The 21,021-nt window shown below is 36.1% G+C and overlaps 2 protein-coding genes across 5 annotated transcripts in view; one reads left to right on the top strand and one right to left on the bottom strand.

The window, feature by feature from the left end:
* LOC136842887 (beta-1,4-glucuronyltransferase 1-like) overlaps nt 1-21,021 on the bottom strand; it is a 285,173-nt gene that overhangs the window by 70,716 nt on the left and 193,436 nt on the right. The window lies entirely within an intron of this gene.
* Nucleotides 1-21,021, top strand: part of LOC136842886 (uncharacterized) — an 89,272-nt gene that overhangs the window by 54,668 nt on the left and 13,583 nt on the right. The window contains 6 exon segments of the mRNA XM_067110793.1: nt 3,954-4,363; nt 5,017-5,197; nt 8,212-8,311; nt 12,947-13,717; nt 13,719-14,249; nt 15,704-15,816. Coding sequence (XP_066966894.1) covers nt 8,235-8,311; nt 12,947-13,717; nt 13,719-14,249; nt 15,704-15,816 — 1,492 coding nt within the window. The 5' untranslated portion in view covers nt 3,954-4,363; nt 5,017-5,197; nt 8,212-8,234.

Here is a 21,021-nt window from a genome sequence, read left to right as displayed (position 1 = left end):
TCAAAACTTTCCCGCTCAGATTGAATCAGATTCCTGGGAAGTCCGCCGTGTTTTATTTATTTATTTATTTTTTTGACAGTTCGTTTATTTATTTATTTTTTTTGTTTCTCTCGCAGTTTACCTGGTAATAGGTAAACATGGGGCAGTTAGTCTGTATCTTCGAAAGAGTAGTGTTCCTTATTTTATATATATATATATATATATATATATATATATATATATATATATATATATATATATATATATATTTATATAATATATATTTATATAAGTCTATATATATATATTTAAATATATATATATATATATATATATATATATATATATACATATATATATGTGAATAAATATATATATGTATATATACATATATATATATATATATATATATATATATATATATATATATATATATATATATATATATATATAATATTTGTCATGAGCCTTTTAAAGTACCCTTACTACCAACTCCTACGAACAAAACGCTACCGCATATTACCGAGCGATTACTTCCCTAATATGACAAAGAAACAAAAAACAAAGAGGAAAAACATACAAAATTAGTCTTGTCACGACTCATACCAGAACCCCGATTCTCCTGCCAACAACGAGACACCTTGGCTAGATATTTATCCGTCTGCTCTCCTGTAATAATAATAATAATAATAATAATAATAATAATAATAATAATAATAATAATAGTAAAGCGTAATCATGAACTCCACTGAATGATAACATGACAAAACTAAACAATCGATCAACAACTGCAGAAATGTATGGATACATACATATATATACATATTTATATATATCATGCAAACAGGCACCAGTGACTATTCAAGTCTGCAAAAGTAGTAAAGTAAGACAGTCCCCTTACGAGAGAGAGAGAGAGAGAGAGAGAGAGAGAGAGAGAGAGAGAGAGAGAGAGAGAGAGAGAGAGAGCAAGGCACCACGACCCCACCACCACCACCCACAGCATCCAAGCACACATAAACAAAAGCGAAATGGCCCGCTTGAGGGGCGGGGGGGGGGGGGAGGAGGTGGGTCTAGGTGCTTGTCATTTTGGGTAACCCTGGCCACTGACCGGCCAAAAAGCCGACTCAGTAAATTCGTATATGATGATGTCCCGCCCTTTCTTTGTCGTGTAAAGCTATGAAAAAGAATAAGAAGGGAGTGTTGTAAGATATAAAATAATCTGAGGCAAAGTAAGAATTAAAAGAGAGCGTTGGAGGATATAAAGTAGAAGGCCATTGCTTATGTCTTTTCCTTTAGGAGTGGAATGGGAATGGAATGGAATATAGAGTTTAGGCCAAAGGCCAGGCACTGGGACCTATGAGGTCATTCAGCGCTGGAAAGGAAACTGAGAGTAGGTAGGTTTGAAAGGTGTGACAGAAGGTAAACCTCGCAGTTGCACTATGAAATAATTGTTAGGAGAGGGTGGAAAGCAAGACGGAAGAAAGATATGAATGGAAGTACAGTAAAAGGAACGAAAAGGGTTGCAGCTAGTGGCCGAAGGGACGCTTCAAAGAACCTTTAGGAATGCCTACAGTGCATCCCGTGAGGTGCACTGACGGCACTAACCCCCTACAGCAGTGATTCTTAAACTGGGGGGCGCCAGAAGCTTCCAAGGGGGGCGCAAGCAGAGTTGCCAGATGGTGCCTATTATTTTTTTTTAATTTGTGATGTTAATTACAAAATTGCCAAAAACGTTATCACTACTTCCATATATTTTCTAATTATTATCTCAACACATGCGAAAAATTCAAAATATAAGTAAATCTTAATTTCAAATCTTGTTTATGAATTGTCTTTTATTGTTATGATAAGCATAATAGCATACAAATAGACAACATATTGTTTATAGATTATAGTTGGCAAAAATTTCAGGGGCAGGGGGGCGTGGGGTCTATACATAATGTAGAGGTTCTTTTCCGTCAGTAACAGAGGAAAGCTGAGTAACTCCCGTCATTCAAACGACAGAAACAAAATCGTTTATGAAGCTGAAATTGTTATTACAATCGCGGAATACAGAATTTAGGCCAAAGGCCAACCAAGCAAGCACTGGGACCTATAACGAAGTCATACGGCTCTGGAAGAATAAGTACCGCTTTTCCTTATTAGCTCATCCGGAAAACAAAAGAATTCTCACCAGTGTCTTTATAGATTGTGAAGAGTCGTCTTCATAACTTCATTCGTAATTAAGTTGTTTATTTAGTTCTTCTTTTTTAATGGGTGATATCCTTTTCTACATTTCCCATTTTTACCTTCTGTTACTTCTTTCGGATGAACACCACAATATTCTTTGGATGCTTGAATTTCATGTCGATGGCCCTGTGGTGGGCTTGTTCCATGTGAATAGGCTTCATCTTCTGGATAATAATAATAATAATAATAATAATAATAATAATAATAATAATAATAATAATAATAATAATAATAATAATATCTTCTGCATAATAATAATAACAATAATAATAATAATAATAATAATAATAATAATAATAATAATATTATTATTATTATTATTAATAGTATCATGTTGCCACACTTTTTTTTTAACCCAGAGATTGCACGTTCGTCTTTAACTGCAATTCCATCCCATCTGTAGTCAAGAGAATACTGTTATTTCTGCCCTTCAAACTGACACTGCGCATGCGCATTCAGGCCATAAAAGCTTTCAGCTAAATGCGTCATCTTTGCATACCAGACGTTTCCTCAACCAGCTAGCGATTTTGAGGGCTCGCTTCTTATTTCGGTCATAGAGTTCAAATACCTTTACTGTTTTTTCTCGCTACTTTCGTCAATATTTTTCTTTTGAGATGATTCGAGAAATGCACTGATGGGCGTGCATTTGAGGATGATATGCAGTGCACAGTTTTTGAAAAATGCTGAGTTTCTCAGAACTAAATATCGACACGTAGCTAAGCAGACTTTACTCATCATTTTAATGGAATTACAGGCAAACGTTTGTATGAACATTTAATATACTTTAAATATATGTGAGTGCATTTAATATACTTTAAATATACATGTAAGAAAATCTGCAGAAGAATATAAAATAAAAAAGTGCACTTAATTTTAAAAATTCTACAAAAATAGCACAAAAGCACCTATAACCCAAAATCAGTTCTATCAAATCAATTGAAGTTCACTGTCAAAACACCTTTTACTATGCTAAACAAATGCTCGAAGTTTCAGGAGTCTAAATACAATGATTGCGTGGGTTGTCGATTATGACATAACTCCCCTTAAACAGTTTGATTGACTGGCTACCGCATTTCTCAAGGACGCTTCCACAGTTTGGTTTCTTTACTGAGATACACAACTCTAATACAAGGAACCTTCTTTTGTAATACAAGGAACCTTCTTGCTTAAGCTTGGTGATTTTCAGCGATCATTGCAGATCTACAGATCTTTGTTATTCAGTGCGCTTTCAGCCGTTCAGTCCCACTTCAGTCATGAAATTGTAATTAATTATTTTCTTACTAGCAAGAGTTTTCTTGACAAGCTAATAATAATAATAATAATAATAATAATAATAATAATAATAATAATAATAATAATAATAATAATCTACCCGATTGGAATATTTCACTTTTGCTAAAAAAAAAATGAAAAATTAAAACCCTGACAAGCTTAATAATAATAATAATAATAATAATAATAATAATAATAATAATAATAATTTCCCCGTTTTGGAAATTTAATAGCATAACTAGAGAAGAGGTGATCTAATAACTTTTGCTAGAAGAAAAATAAATAAAAATAAAAATTTAAACCCTGTCGTCTGGAAAATGTGACCTAAAGAATGTTCTCAAGGTCATCCCAATTCAGAGATAGAGCACTAGTCGTTTCTATATCATTGTACCTACTCAGATTATGGCTGAAGCTGACTAATCCCCATTTTCCTACTACTTCCACTTGTATTAACGCCTTCGCTGACTCAGCAGATCCCGCGGACTGGACGAAATCGGCGCAACTGAGCGACAGCACAGCGAGAGGCGGTAACCTGGATCGTCAGGAGAGCAGAAGTCACCAGTCCGCCTCCGCTGCCTCTTCTTCTACCCTTCCTGCTTCTTCCCCTTCTTCGTCCCCTCGCCCTGCGGCCGCCGCCATCCTCCCCTCCTCGGAATCGCACCCTGCCTCCTCCTCCTCCTCCTCCTCCTATTCCTTCTCTCGGCCTCTCCGCCCTTTGTCCAGCCCCGGATCCCGACAACCTGGCCTCTTCCATCGGCCTCCGACGGTGTCCGCGTCCTCCTCCCCCCACCCCTCCCACTCATCCTTCCCGTGCCTCACCAAAATCATCGGCCCTTCTTCTGCGGCGCCTTCGCCCGTCATCAGAGAGCCGTCGGCTGTGAAGGTGAGTTTCCCGGCGAGTTTTTCAGAGGATGGGTGGAATCCCGCGAGGTCGCTATTGTAGAAAGGCCGGGTAGGTAATTACCTGAATGTGCTTCAGTTTCATACTGCATAATATAACCAACAATTACCTGAGCTTTTTCAGTTTTATATTACATAATATAACAAACCCTTACACACATACAACACAAAATCACATACATACTGTACATACACAACCATTATACAAACATGACTCCACTTACATAACAAAACTCTCACATACATACACACACAAACAACCATTATACAATCATGACTCAACTTACACACACACATACACAACCAAACTCACATACAAACATACATACACAAACAACCATTATACAAACATGACTCCACTTACACACACAATATAAATCTCACATACAGTGCATACATACACACACAGCCATTATACAAACATGACTCCACTTACAAATACAAAATAAAACTCACATACAGCACATACATACACAAACAGCCATTATATAAACATGACTCCACTTACACACACATACACAACAAAACTCTCACATACATACTTACATACATACACAAACAATCATTACACAAATATGGCTCCACCCACAGGACTAAAGGGTCTGTATCCTATATCCTCGTTCCCTCTGTGGACAGGTGTGCGTCGACCTCGACTCCACACGATGGTACAAGCCCCCTCGGCCGCCCAAGGACTCGGTGACCGTCGGTGACGACCCAAGAGCTGCTGCAGAAGAAGAACCCTTGCTTAAGGGCGAGGAGGACGGGTCCAGCGGTCAGCTCCAACCCCCCTGGCTTCAGTCTCTTTCTCAGACACAAGGTGAGCCAAGGGTTGGTTGGGAGAGATAGGTATAGAGAAACTGGTTTTGTCGGTTCCCCTAGGTTCGTGTTCCCTTCTTTCGTGAAAAATAAATAAATAAGTAAATAAATATGTAAATAAATACATAAATAAATAAGTAAATATATAAATAAATAATATAAAATAAAATAAAAATGGAAAAAGTATCCTGATTCTAAATTTTTTTGTGTGTGTGTGTTCCCAGCATCCGTTTAAAAAAAATAGTATCCTGACTTAAAATGTTGTTTTCATGTTCCCCTCTTCCGTAAAAAGAAACGAAAATAAAATATGTATCTTGATTTTAAATTTGTTTCGGGTCCCCAGCTTTCGTAAAAAAAAAAAAAAAAAAGTATTCTTATCTAAACTGTTTCTGCGTGTCCCCCAGCTTTCACAAAAGCTAAAAAGTATCCTGATTTAAAATATTTCTTTTGTCTCCCCACCTTCCATAAAAAAAATATGTACCCAGATTAATTTTTTTTTTCGTGTCCCCAGCTTCCATAAAAAAGGGGGGGGTCCTGATTTAAAAGCCTTTTCGTGTTCCCAGCTTTTGTAAAAATAAACAAAACAGTATCCTGATTTAATTTTTTTGGTGTTCCCCATCTTTAGTAAAATCAAAAAAGTATTCCGATTTAAAATGTTTTATTCGTGTCCCCAGCTTCCTAAAACAAAATTAAAAAAATGCATTCTGGTTTAAAATGTTTTTTGTGTTCCCATCAGTAAAAAAAAAAAGTATCTTGATTTGAAATGTTTTTCTCGTTTCCCCAGCTTCTTAAAAAAAAGGACCCTGATTTAAAATGTTTTTTTTTTGTGTCCCCAGCTTTTGTAAAAACAAAAAAGAATCCTGATTTAAAATGTTTTCCGAGTTCCCTACTTCCGTAAAAAATAAGTATCATGATTTAATTTTTTTTTTGTGTCCCCAGCTTTTGTAAAAAAAAAAAAAAAAAAAAAATCCTGATTTGAAATGTTTTTCTCGTGTCCCCAGCTTCTTAAAAAAAAAAGGATCCTGATTTAAAATGTTTTTTTGTGTCCCCAGTTGTTGTAAAAACAAAAAAGTATCCTGATTTAAAAAGTTTTTCGTGTCCCCAGCTTCCGTATAAAAAAAAATATATATATATATATATATATATATATATATATATAATATCCATTTCTAAAGTTTTTCACGAGCGAGTGTCTTTTTACGTAACAAAAAACTATTAACTGATTGACTGAGAGAGAGAGAGAGAGAGAGAGAGAGAGAGAGAGAGAGAGAGAGAGAGAGAGAGAGAGAGAGAAAATGTTTTTGTTTTTGAATCTGGCGTCGGATAGACTATGGTCACCGATGCTGAAGGCGGAGAGAGAGAGAGAGAGAGAGAGAGAGAGAGAGAGAGAGAGAGAGAGAGAGAGAATGTATTTGTTTTTGAATCTGGCGTCGTCGGATCTACTATGGTCACCGATGCTGAAGGCAGAGAGAGAGAGAGAGAGAGAGAGAGAGAGAGAGAGAGAGAGAGAGAGAGAGAGAGAGAGAGACCCCCACCTCATTAATTAAAGATGAAAATTAAGTTATACTTGTACCGTTATTGACGCAATTAATGACAGCACTAGAAAAAAAAAATCCCCAGACTCAGAGCACAAGAAAAAAAGAATGAAGAAAATCAATAGATGATTCGTTGAAGTCGAACTGTTGGGAAAATGAACAAATTAAAAAATAAAAATCCTCTTAATTATTTCCCTGGTAAAAGAAGCTTTATCGATAAACTTATCAATGGCAAACTTTATATAAAATTTTTTTTTTATTTCCCTCTTAAAAGAAGCCTTATCATATTCTTATCAACGACACAACTCAATATATAAAATATAAAAATATCATTCGGCGTGACAGCCGGTAAGGCAATTTATTTCCGTTACTAAAAGCAAAACAAGCACCCATTAATTCCTGTATGAAACTGAAATTTAAACCCCCCCCATAATCTGAAATTCACAACAAGCACGTTTTCAGTAAACCATCAATTAATTCGACTTAAAAAAAACAAACTTGGAATATACAAAGAGAAATATATTACGTAGGCCAATTCTCAAGATCGTCATCTGCCCATTCCCTTGGAAACCCTCAAGTTGGAACTATATAGACACTATAGAGACTATAATACACATCTGAAGCCCTGATTCATTTTCAAAAGATGCCCTGAATTTTGACCGAATTATTGACCTTCCTGATACACTCTGTTGTCACGGCCCTCAAATTCGAACGTTCTGTATTTGGGAATCGAGAATAGATCGAACTGTACTGACTAGATTATACTCTTCTGTTTGGGTCTGCTCGAGTGACTTGAGTAATGATGCAAGCTTTAAGGAGATCATTACTCAAGCTTTAAGGAGAGTTGAAGGTAAAGGTAGCTTTTATTTTTTAATCCAAAGTTTTTATATATATATATATATATATATATATATATATATATATATATATATATATATATATATAAGTTTCTCATCAACTTTGGATATATATATATATATATATATATATATATATATATATATATATACATACATACATAAAATATTATATGTATATGAAATTTATCATCAATTTTGATGCATATGAAATATATATATATATATATATATATATATATATATATATATATATATATATATATATATATATATATAAAATTTACAGATTTAAATAAATGAATAAAATCAGTCTTTGCGAAACATTTTGAAATCCTGATTCACGAAAAACCAACAATATTTCTATCACATTATAAAGAAAGAAAGAAAGAAAGAAAGAAAAAGAAAAAAAGAAAAAAAAAAAAAAAAAAAAAAAAAAACAAACAGATTCAAACTTCCTACGTAACAAAAATATGCCTCCCCGCTTGAGAGAGCAAACGGATCGTGTTAAGCTTAAAAAACCACCAGCCACAGCCACAGCAGAAGCAGCTACTTAAAAAAAAAAAAAAGCTTGCTCATTAAGCTTTCCACTGACAAAAGCTTTTCTGCGCTCTACTCCGCAGACGACCGCCTCGGCTCTGCGCGGATGCGCATCAAGGGCGAAAAAGACAAGATGACGATGAGGAGCGAAGCTATGCGCTACTGGCGGTCCATACATAACAAGTAGGTGTTTGTTTGCTACTACTACTATTACTACTACTACTGCTACTGCTACTATCACTATCACGGATACTACTACTAGTGCTGTTACTATCACTAATGCTACTATTACTGTCACGAGTACTACCGCTATTACTATCAGTCACTGATACTACTACTATTACTATCAATATCACTAATACTATTATTATTACTATCACTATCACCAATACTTCTACTACTACTATCACTATCACTGATACTACTACTGTTACTATCACTAATAATACTATTAATAATACTAGTAACACCATCACTAATACTACTATCATTACTATCACTCATACTACTACTACTATCACTAATACTATTATTACTACCACTAATACTACTACTATTACTAATACTACTACTATCGCTAATACTATTACTATCACTCATACTACTACTATTACTAATACTATTACTATCACTATCACTCATACTACTACTATCACTATCACTAATACTACTACTGATACCGCTAGAGCCATACATAAACAGTAGGTGTTTATTTGCCACTACTATTACTACTACTACTACTATTACTACCACTACTAACACTAATGCTACTATTACCGATACCACTATTCATGCTGCTATCACTATCAACGCTTTACTGCAGCCGCTTAATCGAACAACTCAGTGCACTGCTTCAGCAGATACAACAGTCAGTAGTACTACTACTATTACTAATACTTATACTACTACTATTACCGCTATTGACGCTACTATCGCTATCATTTGTGACGCTTAAACTGCAGTAGCTTTTGAAATCTCAGCGCACCGCTTCTGCCATATTCCGATTCAACAGCCATAATTCCTTCTCTGAATGAGTATGATTTTTCGTTGTCTTTCTTTTTCAGTCTGATTTTCCATCGTCTTTCTTTCTGAGTATGATTTTTCGTCGTCTTTCTTTTTGAGTATCGTTTTTCTTTTTGAGTATGATTTTCGTCGTCTTTCTTTTTGAGTATGATTTTCGTCGTCTTTCTTTTTGAGTATGATTTTCGTCGTCTTTCTTTTTGAGTATGATTTTCGTCGTCTTTCTTTTGGAGTATGATTTTTCGTCGTCTTTCTTTTTGAGTATGAGTTTTCGTCGTCTTTCTTTTTGAGTATGATTTTTTTTTTCGTCGTCTTTCTTTTTGAGTATGATTTTCGTCGTCTTTCTTTTTAGTTTGATTTTCGTCGTCTTTCTTTTTGAGTATGATTTTTTCGTCGTCTTTCTTTTTAGTATGATTTTCGTCGTCTTTCTTTTGAGTATGATTTTCGTCGTTTTTCTTTTTGATTATGATTTTCGTCGTCTTTCTTTTTAGTATGATTTTTCGTCGTCTTTGAGTATGATTTTCCGTTGTTTTTCTTTTTTAGTATAATTTTTCGCCGTCTTTCTTTTTGAGTATGATTTTTCGTCGTCTTTCTTTTTGAGTATGATTTTCCGTCGACTTTCTTTTTGAGTATGATTTTTCGTCGTCTTTCTTTTTGAGTACGATTTTCGTCGTCTTTCTTTTGGAGTATGATTTTTCGTCGTCTTTCTTTTTGAGTATGATTTTTCGCCGTCTTTTTGAGTATGATTTTTCGTCGTCTTTCTTTTTGAGTATGATTTTTCGCCGTCTTTCTTTTTGAGTATGATTTTTCGTCGTCTTTCTTTTTGAGTATGATTTTTCGCCGTCTTTCTTTTTGAGTATGATTTTTCGTTGTCTTTCTTTTTGAGTATGATTTTCGTCGTCTTTCTTTTCGAGTATGATTTTTCGTCGTCTTTCTTTTTGAGTATGATTTTTCGTCGTCTTTCTTTTTGAGTATGGTTTTCGCCATTTTTCTTTTAGAGTATGATTTTCGTCGTCTTTCTTTTTGAGTATGATTCTCGTCGTCTTTCTTTTTAAGTACGATTTTCCGTCGTCTTTCTTTTTGAGTATGATTTTCGTTGTCTTTCTTTTTGAGTATGATTTTCGTCGTCTTTCTTTTTGAGTATGATTTTTCGTCGTCTTTCTTTTGAGTATGATTTTTCGTCGTCTTTTTGAGTATGGTTTTCGCCATTTTTCTTTTAGAGTATGATTTTCGTCGTCTTTCTTTTTGTGTATGATTCTCGTCGTCTTTCTTTTTGAATACGATTTTCCGTCGTCTTTCTTTTTGAGTATGATTTTCGTTGTCTTTCTTTTTGAGTATGATTTTCGTCGTCTTTCTTTTTGAGTATGATTTTTCGCCGTCTTTCTTTTTCAAGATGTGTTAATGTGTGTCGTGTGTTTGTCTATTTTTATGTTTATCTGTTGCATCTGATCGAGAATGCTTAAGTTACTGTTTCGAAATTGTGCAGAATAATATATTTGTTTTGTAACAAATGGTGTCATAATTTCTAAAAGGGCTTTTGAAGTTGACTAAATAGCCTATTCTCTTAGTTATTTTTTTTTTCATTTTTGCAAAATTGGTGTCATAATTTCTAAAAGGGCATTGAAATTGACTTTTTTTTTTTTTTTTTTTTTTTTTTTTTTTTTTTTTTTTTTGTAAAATTGATGTGATAATTTCCAAAAGGGCTTTGAAACTGACATTCAATTTTCATTCTGTTCCAAGCTTGTGTAGAATAATAAACGAAATATTCTTTTAATTTGTTTATTAATCTTTATATTTTGCAAAATTGATATGGTGATTTCCAAAAGGGCTGTTCAATCGATGTTCCAATTTTATCCCGTTCCAGTTCTATGACAAACTTGTGCAGAACAATCAACGGAATATTTTTTTTTTATTATTTATTTATCTATCATTTTTCTATGCTAAAATGGTGTCACGCTTTCCAAAAGGGCTTTTAAAATGTGAAACAGTTTTTATTGTTCCGATTCTATTACTTTTCATTTCTTAGTTCTACGGATGATGACGAACTGGCAAGGGACTAGCGCTAGTGAATACCAAAATTCGGGAGGACGTGAACTAACTGTCATAAGTATGTTAAAGTAGAAATATGTTGGAAAAAAAAAAGAGCACCTGGACAAACAAATACACAGTTATGTATGGTTACATATATTTAAAAATATATCTGAACGGAGAGGTTTCAGGAATCTGTTCGAAAAGGGGAACAGAACGGTTTCCCGAAAGCTCTCTGCAGCGATTTATTTTTAAATATATTTGTACCCAAAACATAACTGCAGATTTGTTTCTCCATTTCAACACTCATGCTGCCATGAGTATTTCTTAAAAGAACAGTTGTTCATGATATTGTTTTTCGCTGAAATAAATATGTTATCTTTTCTCAGAACGAGTCCATCGATGGAGTGCAAGTACATTTTAAGATAAGAATATCTCGTTAGTTCGAGCAGGGTTTTGCTGCGATACGCGTATGTTGCGGATGAAGTGTATATCTCTCCTAAAAACAATTCCAGCTGAATAAATGCCCACGGATCTTATATATATATATATATATATATATATATATATATATATATATATATATATATATATATATATATATATATATATATTTAAATATTAACCAAAATCCAAAATTCCTCTAACTAACGTCGACACTGAACACAGAAAAATACTCGACTGAAAATGAATTCCTAAATGATAATATGGTGTCAGTGTAACACAGGGTTCTATTGTAATGTTCAACTCGAGTTAAATAACGATACGCTGCTTTGTTCTACGGTATCAACTAACCATTTCCAGATTCCAGGAATGCTGAACTGTTTCGTTCCAGAAACCCCCAGTCAAAATTTGGGGGAACTAAATGAACAATGGGTTACCTGTGTAGCTTTTCAGAAACTGAGTGGGAGCGCCCATTTCCGATTCCAGGAATGCTAAACCGACTCGTTCCGGAAACCCTCACTCAAAATTTGGGGGAACTAAATGAACCAGGGGTTACCTGTGTAGCTTTTAAGAAACTGAGTGGGAACGCCCATTTCCAGATTCCAGGAATGCTGAAATGATTCGTTCCAGAAACCCTCAGTCAAAATGTGAGAGAACTTTAAGTAACTGGCGTCTAGTCAAGTACTTATAAGGTACTATTTGAAGGCATGAGAGAATGAAAGCCATACACTGAATAAATTGAATAACAAAGACAGCTGTCAAAATAAGAACCTGAAGTTGAAGAATTCTCAACAGAATAATAAGAAAAGAAGGGACATCTTAATAACTTCAGGGAACAGAGAAGGGTCAAGTTTTAGAACCTGAAATACAATAGAGAATATGTGAAATCATTATACAATGAAATCTGAGGAAACCTACGATTACATGCGAATCTTAATAACATTCATAATTCAAGGGAGTTTCTTAAAGATTTCCATAGCCATCTTAACCTAACGGTGTTGTATATAAACATATATATATATACATATATACATTATATATATATATATATATATATATATATATATATATATATATATATATATATATATATATATATATATATATAAACTGCTATGAGCAGAATGGCAATAAATATATCTTTACTGGTTTAACTGCTGGGTAAATAATTCCCTTACTCAGCCTGCCTAAATGTACCTAGAGACACTTAGCAAAGAATTCACATAAAAAAAGAATACATCAACCACCATTACTGAGGTATATCTCTCTCTCTCTCCTTTTCTCTCCCGCCCTCCTTCCTACCTCCCCCTCCCTCTCCTCCGGCAGGTACTCGCTTCTCAATGGATTCAACCGGCAGCGCCGCTCAGCCATGGCCAAGAAGCAGCGGCAGCGCATAAAGGACCGCAACAACATGTCCATCTTCTTCGTGCTGGTGTTCCTACTGGTGTTCATCGTGATCCTGATCGCGGAGGTGTTCTTCATCGACGAGCACCGCACGGGCATGCTCTTCATGGGCAAGAGGCCCTCCGACTTCGACCCCATGGGCGACATCCCGGACTACTTCATGGACGACAAGAAGCTCGTGGGGCAGCTCGAGATCGACACCTACAGGCGGCAGGAGCTGTCGGTGAAGGGCAAGACGGGCAACGACGAGCGCTTCTTCAGGAAGAACGTCGACGAGACCCACCTCATGGCCAGGGTCACGGGCAACATCGTCAAGTCCGTGCACGGCATCACGAAGGTGGACTGGCTCAAGATGCTGGGCCTGAAGGAGGTCGAGTACTACGGCCAGAACAGCTCGGCCACGGACGCGCACTGGGTCCCCGTCTACCACACCAAGCACAAGTTCTACGTCTACTCCGCCTACTACGACGACCGCAAGGGCAGGATCATCCGGGTCATAGGCACGACGCAGACGAAGAAGAGCGACCGCGTGTGGTGCAAGTACTGGTACTCGAACTCGAGCACGCTCATCGTGAACGGCGCCATCAAGATCATCAGGGAGAACTGGAACCTCAAGTACTCGGCCTGCTTCATAGCCTGCCCTCTCACCATCTACAAGAACGGCAAGCAGCCCATCCCGCCGCCGGAGAGCGTCTCCTGTCATGGCCGACCCGGGCGGGAACGCCACCAACAAGCTGCGGGTCATGAACCTCGACGTCAACAAGGACGAGGTGAAGAACGGCTTCGCCGTCTGCGTCAAGCCCCTGCACTTCGACTACAACAACATCAACCAGATGATCGAGTTCATCGAGCTCAACAAAATACTCGGGGTGGAGCACTTCACCCTGTACAACCACACCATAGGGAAGGACGTGGACTGCATCCTAAAGAGGTACTCGGATCTGGGCCTGATCAACATCCTGCCGTGGAAGCTGGACATCAAGTCGCAGAAGGAGATCAGGACGGAGGGGCTGTTCGCCGCCCTCAACGACTGCCTCTACAGGTACATGTACCAGTACAAGTACATCCTCATGATCGACTTGGACGAGTACATCGTGCCCCACACGAACACCAGCCTGCCCGAGCTGCTCAAGTACCTCCACACGAAGGCTGACGCCAAAAAGATAGGCGCCATCAGCTTCCAGAATTCGTTTTTCTACCTGCAGTGGCCGGATGACCCCAGCAGGTGAGTCAGCTGGTTTGGTCTGGTTAATAACATGATGGTTTTGTTTGGTTAATAACATGATGGTTTTGTTAGGTTAATAACATGATACTTTTGTTTGGTTAATATCATGATGCTTTTGTTAGGCTAATAACATGATGGTTTTCTTTTGGTTAATAACATGATGGTTTTGTTTGGTTAATAACATGATAGTGTTGTTTGGTTAATAACATGATGGTGTTGTTTGGTTAATAACATGATGGGTTTGTTTGGTTAATAACACGATGGTTTTGTTTGGGTAATAACATGATGTTTCTTTTGGCTAATAACATGATGGTTTTGTTTGGTTAATAACATTACGGATTTGTTTGGTAATTACATGATGGTTTTATTGGTTAATAACATGATGGTTTTGTTTGGCTAATAACATGATGGTTTTGTTTGGCTAATAACATGATGATTTTGTTTGGCTAATAACATGATGGTTTTGTTTTGGTTAATAACATTACGGATTTGTTTGCATGATGGTGTTGTTTGGTTAATAACATTATGGATGTGTTTGGCTGATAACATGAAGGTTTTGTTTGGCTAATAACATTACGGATTTGTCTGGCTAAGAACATGATGGTTTTATTTGGTTAATAACATTATGGATTTGTTTGGCTAATAACATGATGGTTTTGTTTGGCTAATAACATGGTGGTTTTGTTTGGTTAATAACTTGATGTTGTTTGGTTAATAACATGATGATTTTTTTGTTAATAACATGATGGAGTTTTTTGGGGGTTAATAACATGAAGGTGTTGTTTGGTTAATAACATGATGGGTTTGTTTAGCTAACAACATGATGGTGTTGTTTGGTTAATAACATGATGGATTTATTTGGTTAATAACATGATAGATTTGTTTGGCAAATAACATGATTGTTTTGTTCGGTTAATAACATGAAGTAAGGAACAATAATTGAGGTTTTGGTCATATTACATACTTTCTATTTAGTGACACCCGAATGGCTTCGGAGTGACATGTACAAACTGCTTCTAAAGAGAGAGAGAGAGAGAGAGAGAGAGAGAGAGAGAGAGAGAGAGAGAGAGAGACTGACATGTCAAGTCACTGAAACTCACGCTGGTATTAACTCTAAACCTAAACCATTCCTAAGGAACGTATTGCCTTGTCAATCAGTAACGCTTGCCATTATGCATGCAATCAGTTAAAATAAAGCACAAGCAGGCATCAAGAAACCTTTACGGCCCTATAAAAATGTTCCACGTTCCACTTTATTTATACAATCAGTTGAAACAAGCACAAACAAACATCAGAAAACCTTTAGAGCCCTATAAAAATGTTCCACGTTCTGCCATCATGATTTTGGGAGCCAATGGCAACAACAGAACAACAGAGACTGTATTTCACTCGTTCTCATTTTCCTTTTTTCTTTTTATAATTCTCTTTTTTTTTCTTCCTTTTCCGAACGGCAGCGCCTCCCTGCCGCCCTTGGTGACTCTGAGGAAGACCAGACGACGCCAGAGGTTCCTTCCTCACAAGCAGAGATCGAAGTACATCGCCGTGACGCCCTTCGTAGTGGAAGCAGGTGAGATAAATAAATAAAATAAATAAATAAATATATACATATGTATGTATATATATACTAGGGTGATCTACAAAGGCTCCCGGCAAAGCCCATTTTAAATATTTCTCTCTTTCATATAGAATTGGAATTGGAACTGGAATATAAAATTTAGGCCAAAAGCCAAGCGCTGGGACCTATGATGAGGTCATTCAGCGCGGAAAATACTGTTGACTCAATTGTTAGGAGAGGGTGGAAAACAGTAAGATGGAAGAGAGAGAATATGAACGGAAGTTCAGTAAAAAAAGAACGAAAGACGTTGCAGTTAAGTGCCTCAAGAAGGGACGCTGCAACAAGCCTTTCTTTTATTTTTTGTTTTTGATTTTGCGCCACAAACGACACAAATACGCGAGTTATGTGTTAAGAGAGGAATTTTTTTTATTTACTTTTGATACTATTCCATCCATTCGCGAAAACGAAAAGGAGAGAGAGAGAGAGAGAGAGAGAGAGAGAGAGAGAGAGAGAGAGAGAGAGAGAGAGAGAGAGAGTGTGTAATATGTATATAAATATGCTATATGAATATATATGACTAAAATATTCACGATGGCATGGCTCGCTTGGCTACTGTATGTGGCTAGAGAGAGATACACAGGGGAGTAACATTATATATATATATATATATATATATATATATATATATATATTATATATATATATATATATATATATATATATATATATATATATATATATATATATATATATATATATATATATATATATATATATATATATTACTGTATATATATTATATATGTATATATAAATATTACTGTATGTATATATATATATATATATATATATATATATATATATATATATATATATATATATATATATATATACACACACACACACACACACATACACACACACACACACACACACATATATATATATATATATAAATATATAATGACTAAAATATTCATGATGCCAAGACTTGCTTGGCCATTGTGTGTGGCTGGAGAGAGAGAGAGAGAGAGAGAGAGAGAGAGAGAGAGAGAGAGAGAGAGAGAGAGAGAGAGAGAGAGAGACTATAACGAGCTGGGGCCCCAAGGTCGCCTTCATATTCCATAACTACTCTTCATTGAAGCCAGCGCGGTGGTGGGCAAGGCAATAACATGTCAGGATGTTAATGTCCTCTGGAAATCTCTTTTGGCAAAGATGCATTAAACAGTGGCTTAATATATTACGCCTATTTGGCTTGTCAGTCATATTTTCTCCTGGCATTAGCGACTGAGTTATCCTGTTTACGATCAAGGTTAGATAAAGCGAAAGCTAAATTGGCTCCCAGAAGCCACGCCTGTTTTTCATAACTGTCAGTATTGGACACGATTTTAATCTGGAACTAAATCATCATTTACAGGTTACGATTATTATTATTATTATTATTATTATTATTATTATTATTCAGAAGAACGAACCCTATTCATATGGCACCAGCCCATTGCAGGGTCGTTGACTTAAAATTATTATTATTACTATTATCATTCAGAAGACAAACCCTGTTCATACTGAACAAGCCCACCACAGGGGCTACTGACTTCCAGCTCAAGCTTTCAAAGAATATTATTATGGTGATTATTAAAAAGAATTAACAGAAGGTTATACGAAAGGAGGGACTTATATATAGGAGAGATATATAACATTATTAATATATATATATATATATATATATATATATATATATATATATATATATATATATATATATATATATATATATATATATATATATATATATATATAAATTAATAAACTTCATAAACAAATAGTTTAAAATACAATTAAATCATTGTCAAATAGCAACAGAAATTAAGCGTATAACAAACGCCTTTCTTCTTCATCATCCGCTAACTATGCTTTGACTGCCCTGTTGAAAAACCTTGCCTTCCTTTCTCTCTCTCTCTCTCTTTTCAGCCCCCACACAATGGCCCAGCGAGCCTCGGCAACATGAATATTTTAATCTCCAAGACTTTTAACCTGTCAGGGTCGTGTGTGTAGGTGTTTGCTTGGCCATTTTTCGAAGGAATTGCGTGTGCGTAGGATTCCACCATTTTTAATTCTTTCTCCCTCCCGCCATACCTTTATTTTGCCTGCAGAAGCACAAGAGAAAGAAAGGGGGCTCCCGCCCCACCCCCTCTCCAAATATATACACGTCTCCTCGAAAGGCTCTAACCACCCCCCTCCCACCTCACCTGCCATTTTTTTTTCTCTAAAGTCTTTTGTTTACCTGTCTGACGCTCGTGGATCGACCCTCGGGGGAAAAACGCCCCCCACCCTTCCATAGAATTTTTCTTTTTTTCTCTCTTTCTCTTTCAAGGAAAAGGTTTGCTCTCCCCATCCACCCCTTTTTTCGTCTGCTGAATAAGATATTTATCCCTCTGTTTTCAGCTTTCTTTTGAAGCGCCCGTTACTTTCCCCTGATGTAACTCTCTTTCACTCTCTCTCTCGCTCTCTTTCTCTCTCTCTCTTTCATAATGCCAATCCTTTTTAATATTCAAGGCATTAAGATAGGAAAAAGATAATTAAAATACAGAGAGAGAAAGTAAAAAGGAATCCTATCTTTGGTTAAATGTTTTCTGTAAGAAGACCACACACATGCAAGCATATATACCTATGTATATATATATATATATATATATATATATATATATATATATATATATATATATATATATATATATATATATATATATATATATATATGTGTGTGTGTGTGTGTGTGTGTATTTGTGCGTGTGTGTTTATCTGTGCATTTTAAATCACCCAACGCATGAAGCGGAAACTGATAATAAGCGATAAAGATAACAACTCAAAACCGACAGCGAAGCAAATAAAAAAGAAAAAGCCGAAATGATAAGATATAAATAGAAAATAGAAATAAAAATGAAAAGATAACAGAGACAGAGCACAGGTAAATCTCGGCTTTGAGAGAGAGAGAGAGAGAGAGAGAGAGAGAGAGAGAGAGAGAGAGAGAGAGAGAGAGAGAGAGAGAGAGAGAGAGAGAGAGGTTTATGGCAGACAAAGGTATCGCATTTTAAAGGTCACCGATTCGGATTTTGAGAGAGAGAGAGAGAGAGAGAGAGAGAGAGAGAGAGAGAGAGAGAGAGAGAGAGTTCATCCCAGGCAGGAAGACAGTGCCAGCTTCATCATCTGTCCTCCAGTTTCCTGCAAAAAGTTTCTTATCGGCAGAACCAACGGGCTGTTGTGTCTCAAATTTTCGTCATCTCGACGACCTGGGTCGGATGCAAAATGGCCCGGGTAAGGTCGGGTCATCCTTCCTATAAAATATTAGGTCAGGGTTATTAGTTTTCTGTAAAAGAAAACTATTGCGCCGGCTTTGTCTGTCCGTCCACACCTTTTTTTGTCCGCACTTTTTCTGTCCGCACTTTTTCTGTCCGCGCTTTTTTTGTACGCACTTTTTCTGTTCGTACTTTTTTCTGTACGCCCTCAGATCTTAAAAACCACTGAGGCTTGAGGGGGGCAAATTGCTATGTTGATAATCCACCCTCCAATCATCAAACGTACCAAACTGCAGCCCTCTAGCCTCAGTAGTTTTTATTTTATTTCAATCCTCAAACATACCAAATTGCAGCCCTCTAGCCTCAGTAGTTTTTATTTTATTTCAATCCTCAAACATACCAAATTGCAGCCCTCTAGCCTCAGCAGTTTTTATTTTATTTCAATCCTCAAACATACCAAATTGCAGCCCTTTAGCCTCAGTAGTTTTAATTTAATTTCAATCCTCAAACATACCGAATTGCAGTCCTCTAGCCTCAGTAGCTTTTATTTTATTTAAGGTTTAAAGTTAGCCATAATCGTGCTCCTGGCAACGATATAGGACAGGCCAATACGGGCCGTGGTTAAAGCTTCATGGGGCGCAGCTCATACAGCATTATAACGAGACCACCGAAAGACAGATCTATTTTCCGTGGCCTTGATTAAACGCTGTAGCGGCTGTACAGAAAACTCGATTGCGCCGGAGAAACTTCGGCACATTATTTTACTTGTCTTTGATGAGTTTGGTTTTATGACAGTTTTCTGGGAGGTGAATAAGTTCCCTGACGAGTTTGGATGCCGATAAAATACAGTAATTATTGATACGATGGAGAGTTCGGGCAGAAAATATGATTTTAAATCAGTGTTTAGTTTTTCGTGAAGCGGATAATCTATTGTTGAAATTAAAGCGTATTGACTTTTAAGCGTTTCCATTGTTGAGATTAAAACTGCTAATTTTAAATTATAAATTTTTATGATTGATATTAAAACATGTTTACTTTTAAATAAAATACGTTTCTATTATTGAAATCAAAGCATATTAATTTTTAAATAAAATAAATTTCTATTATTGAAATTAAAACGTGTTAATTTGTAATTACAGTAAGTTTCTATTATTGAGATCAAAGCACATCAATCTTTAAACAAAATAAGTCTGCTGCTAAAACTGAAGCATATTATTCTTTAAACCGAATAAGTTTTCGAAGAATTTCCAAACTTCCAGAGGCTCGACCATACTAGAATCGCGTGAAAATAGAAAGTATGATGTTGACTTTTCATGCTTTTGAGCAACCGAGATTGGCAGCACTGACGGGTGAAGGAGGACGCGGAGAGGTTGGCAGCCCTGAGGAACGTTGTTTACATTTGCCGATGAGGTTCGGGAAGATTTGACGTGTGTTGACACAGCAATCTTAATCGCAGTGCGAGATTCTGAATTCGAAATTCTGACTGATGATCTTTTTCAGGGAAATCGTAATAAAAAGAAGGAGAGAGAGAGAGAGAGAGAGAGAGAGAGAGGAGAGAGAGAGGGGGAGTATAACTTATTAATATATTCCGGTCCATTCCAACGGCGCTATTTTTTCTTTGAACCTGATTCAATCAGCGTTGGCAAATATTACCATATACTTTGTTCTTCCGGTTCGGCAATATCTTTCCGTGAGAAGACTTGCTGCTATTGTTGTTGAAATGACAGACAAATCTTGGACTCTTCTTCTTCTTGTTATAAACCTAATCCCCTGTCAGGGTCGCTGTTTTTAATAAACTTTCAAAATTTCGACCGTATAATTCTTTAGAAGCTTGAATTTCAAGTCAATGACCCCTTTGGTGGGCTTGTTCCGCACGAATAGGATTCATCCTCTGAATAATAATAATAATAATAATAATAAT

This window comes from Macrobrachium rosenbergii, chromosome 10 (genome assembly GCF_040412425.1).
Source record: "Macrobrachium rosenbergii isolate ZJJX-2024 chromosome 10, ASM4041242v1, whole genome shotgun sequence".
Lineage (NCBI taxonomy): Eukaryota > Metazoa > Arthropoda > Malacostraca > Decapoda > Palaemonidae > Macrobrachium > Macrobrachium rosenbergii.
The sequence above is the reverse complement of the archived record's forward strand: the minus strand, read 5'-3'. Positions and strand labels throughout refer to the sequence as shown.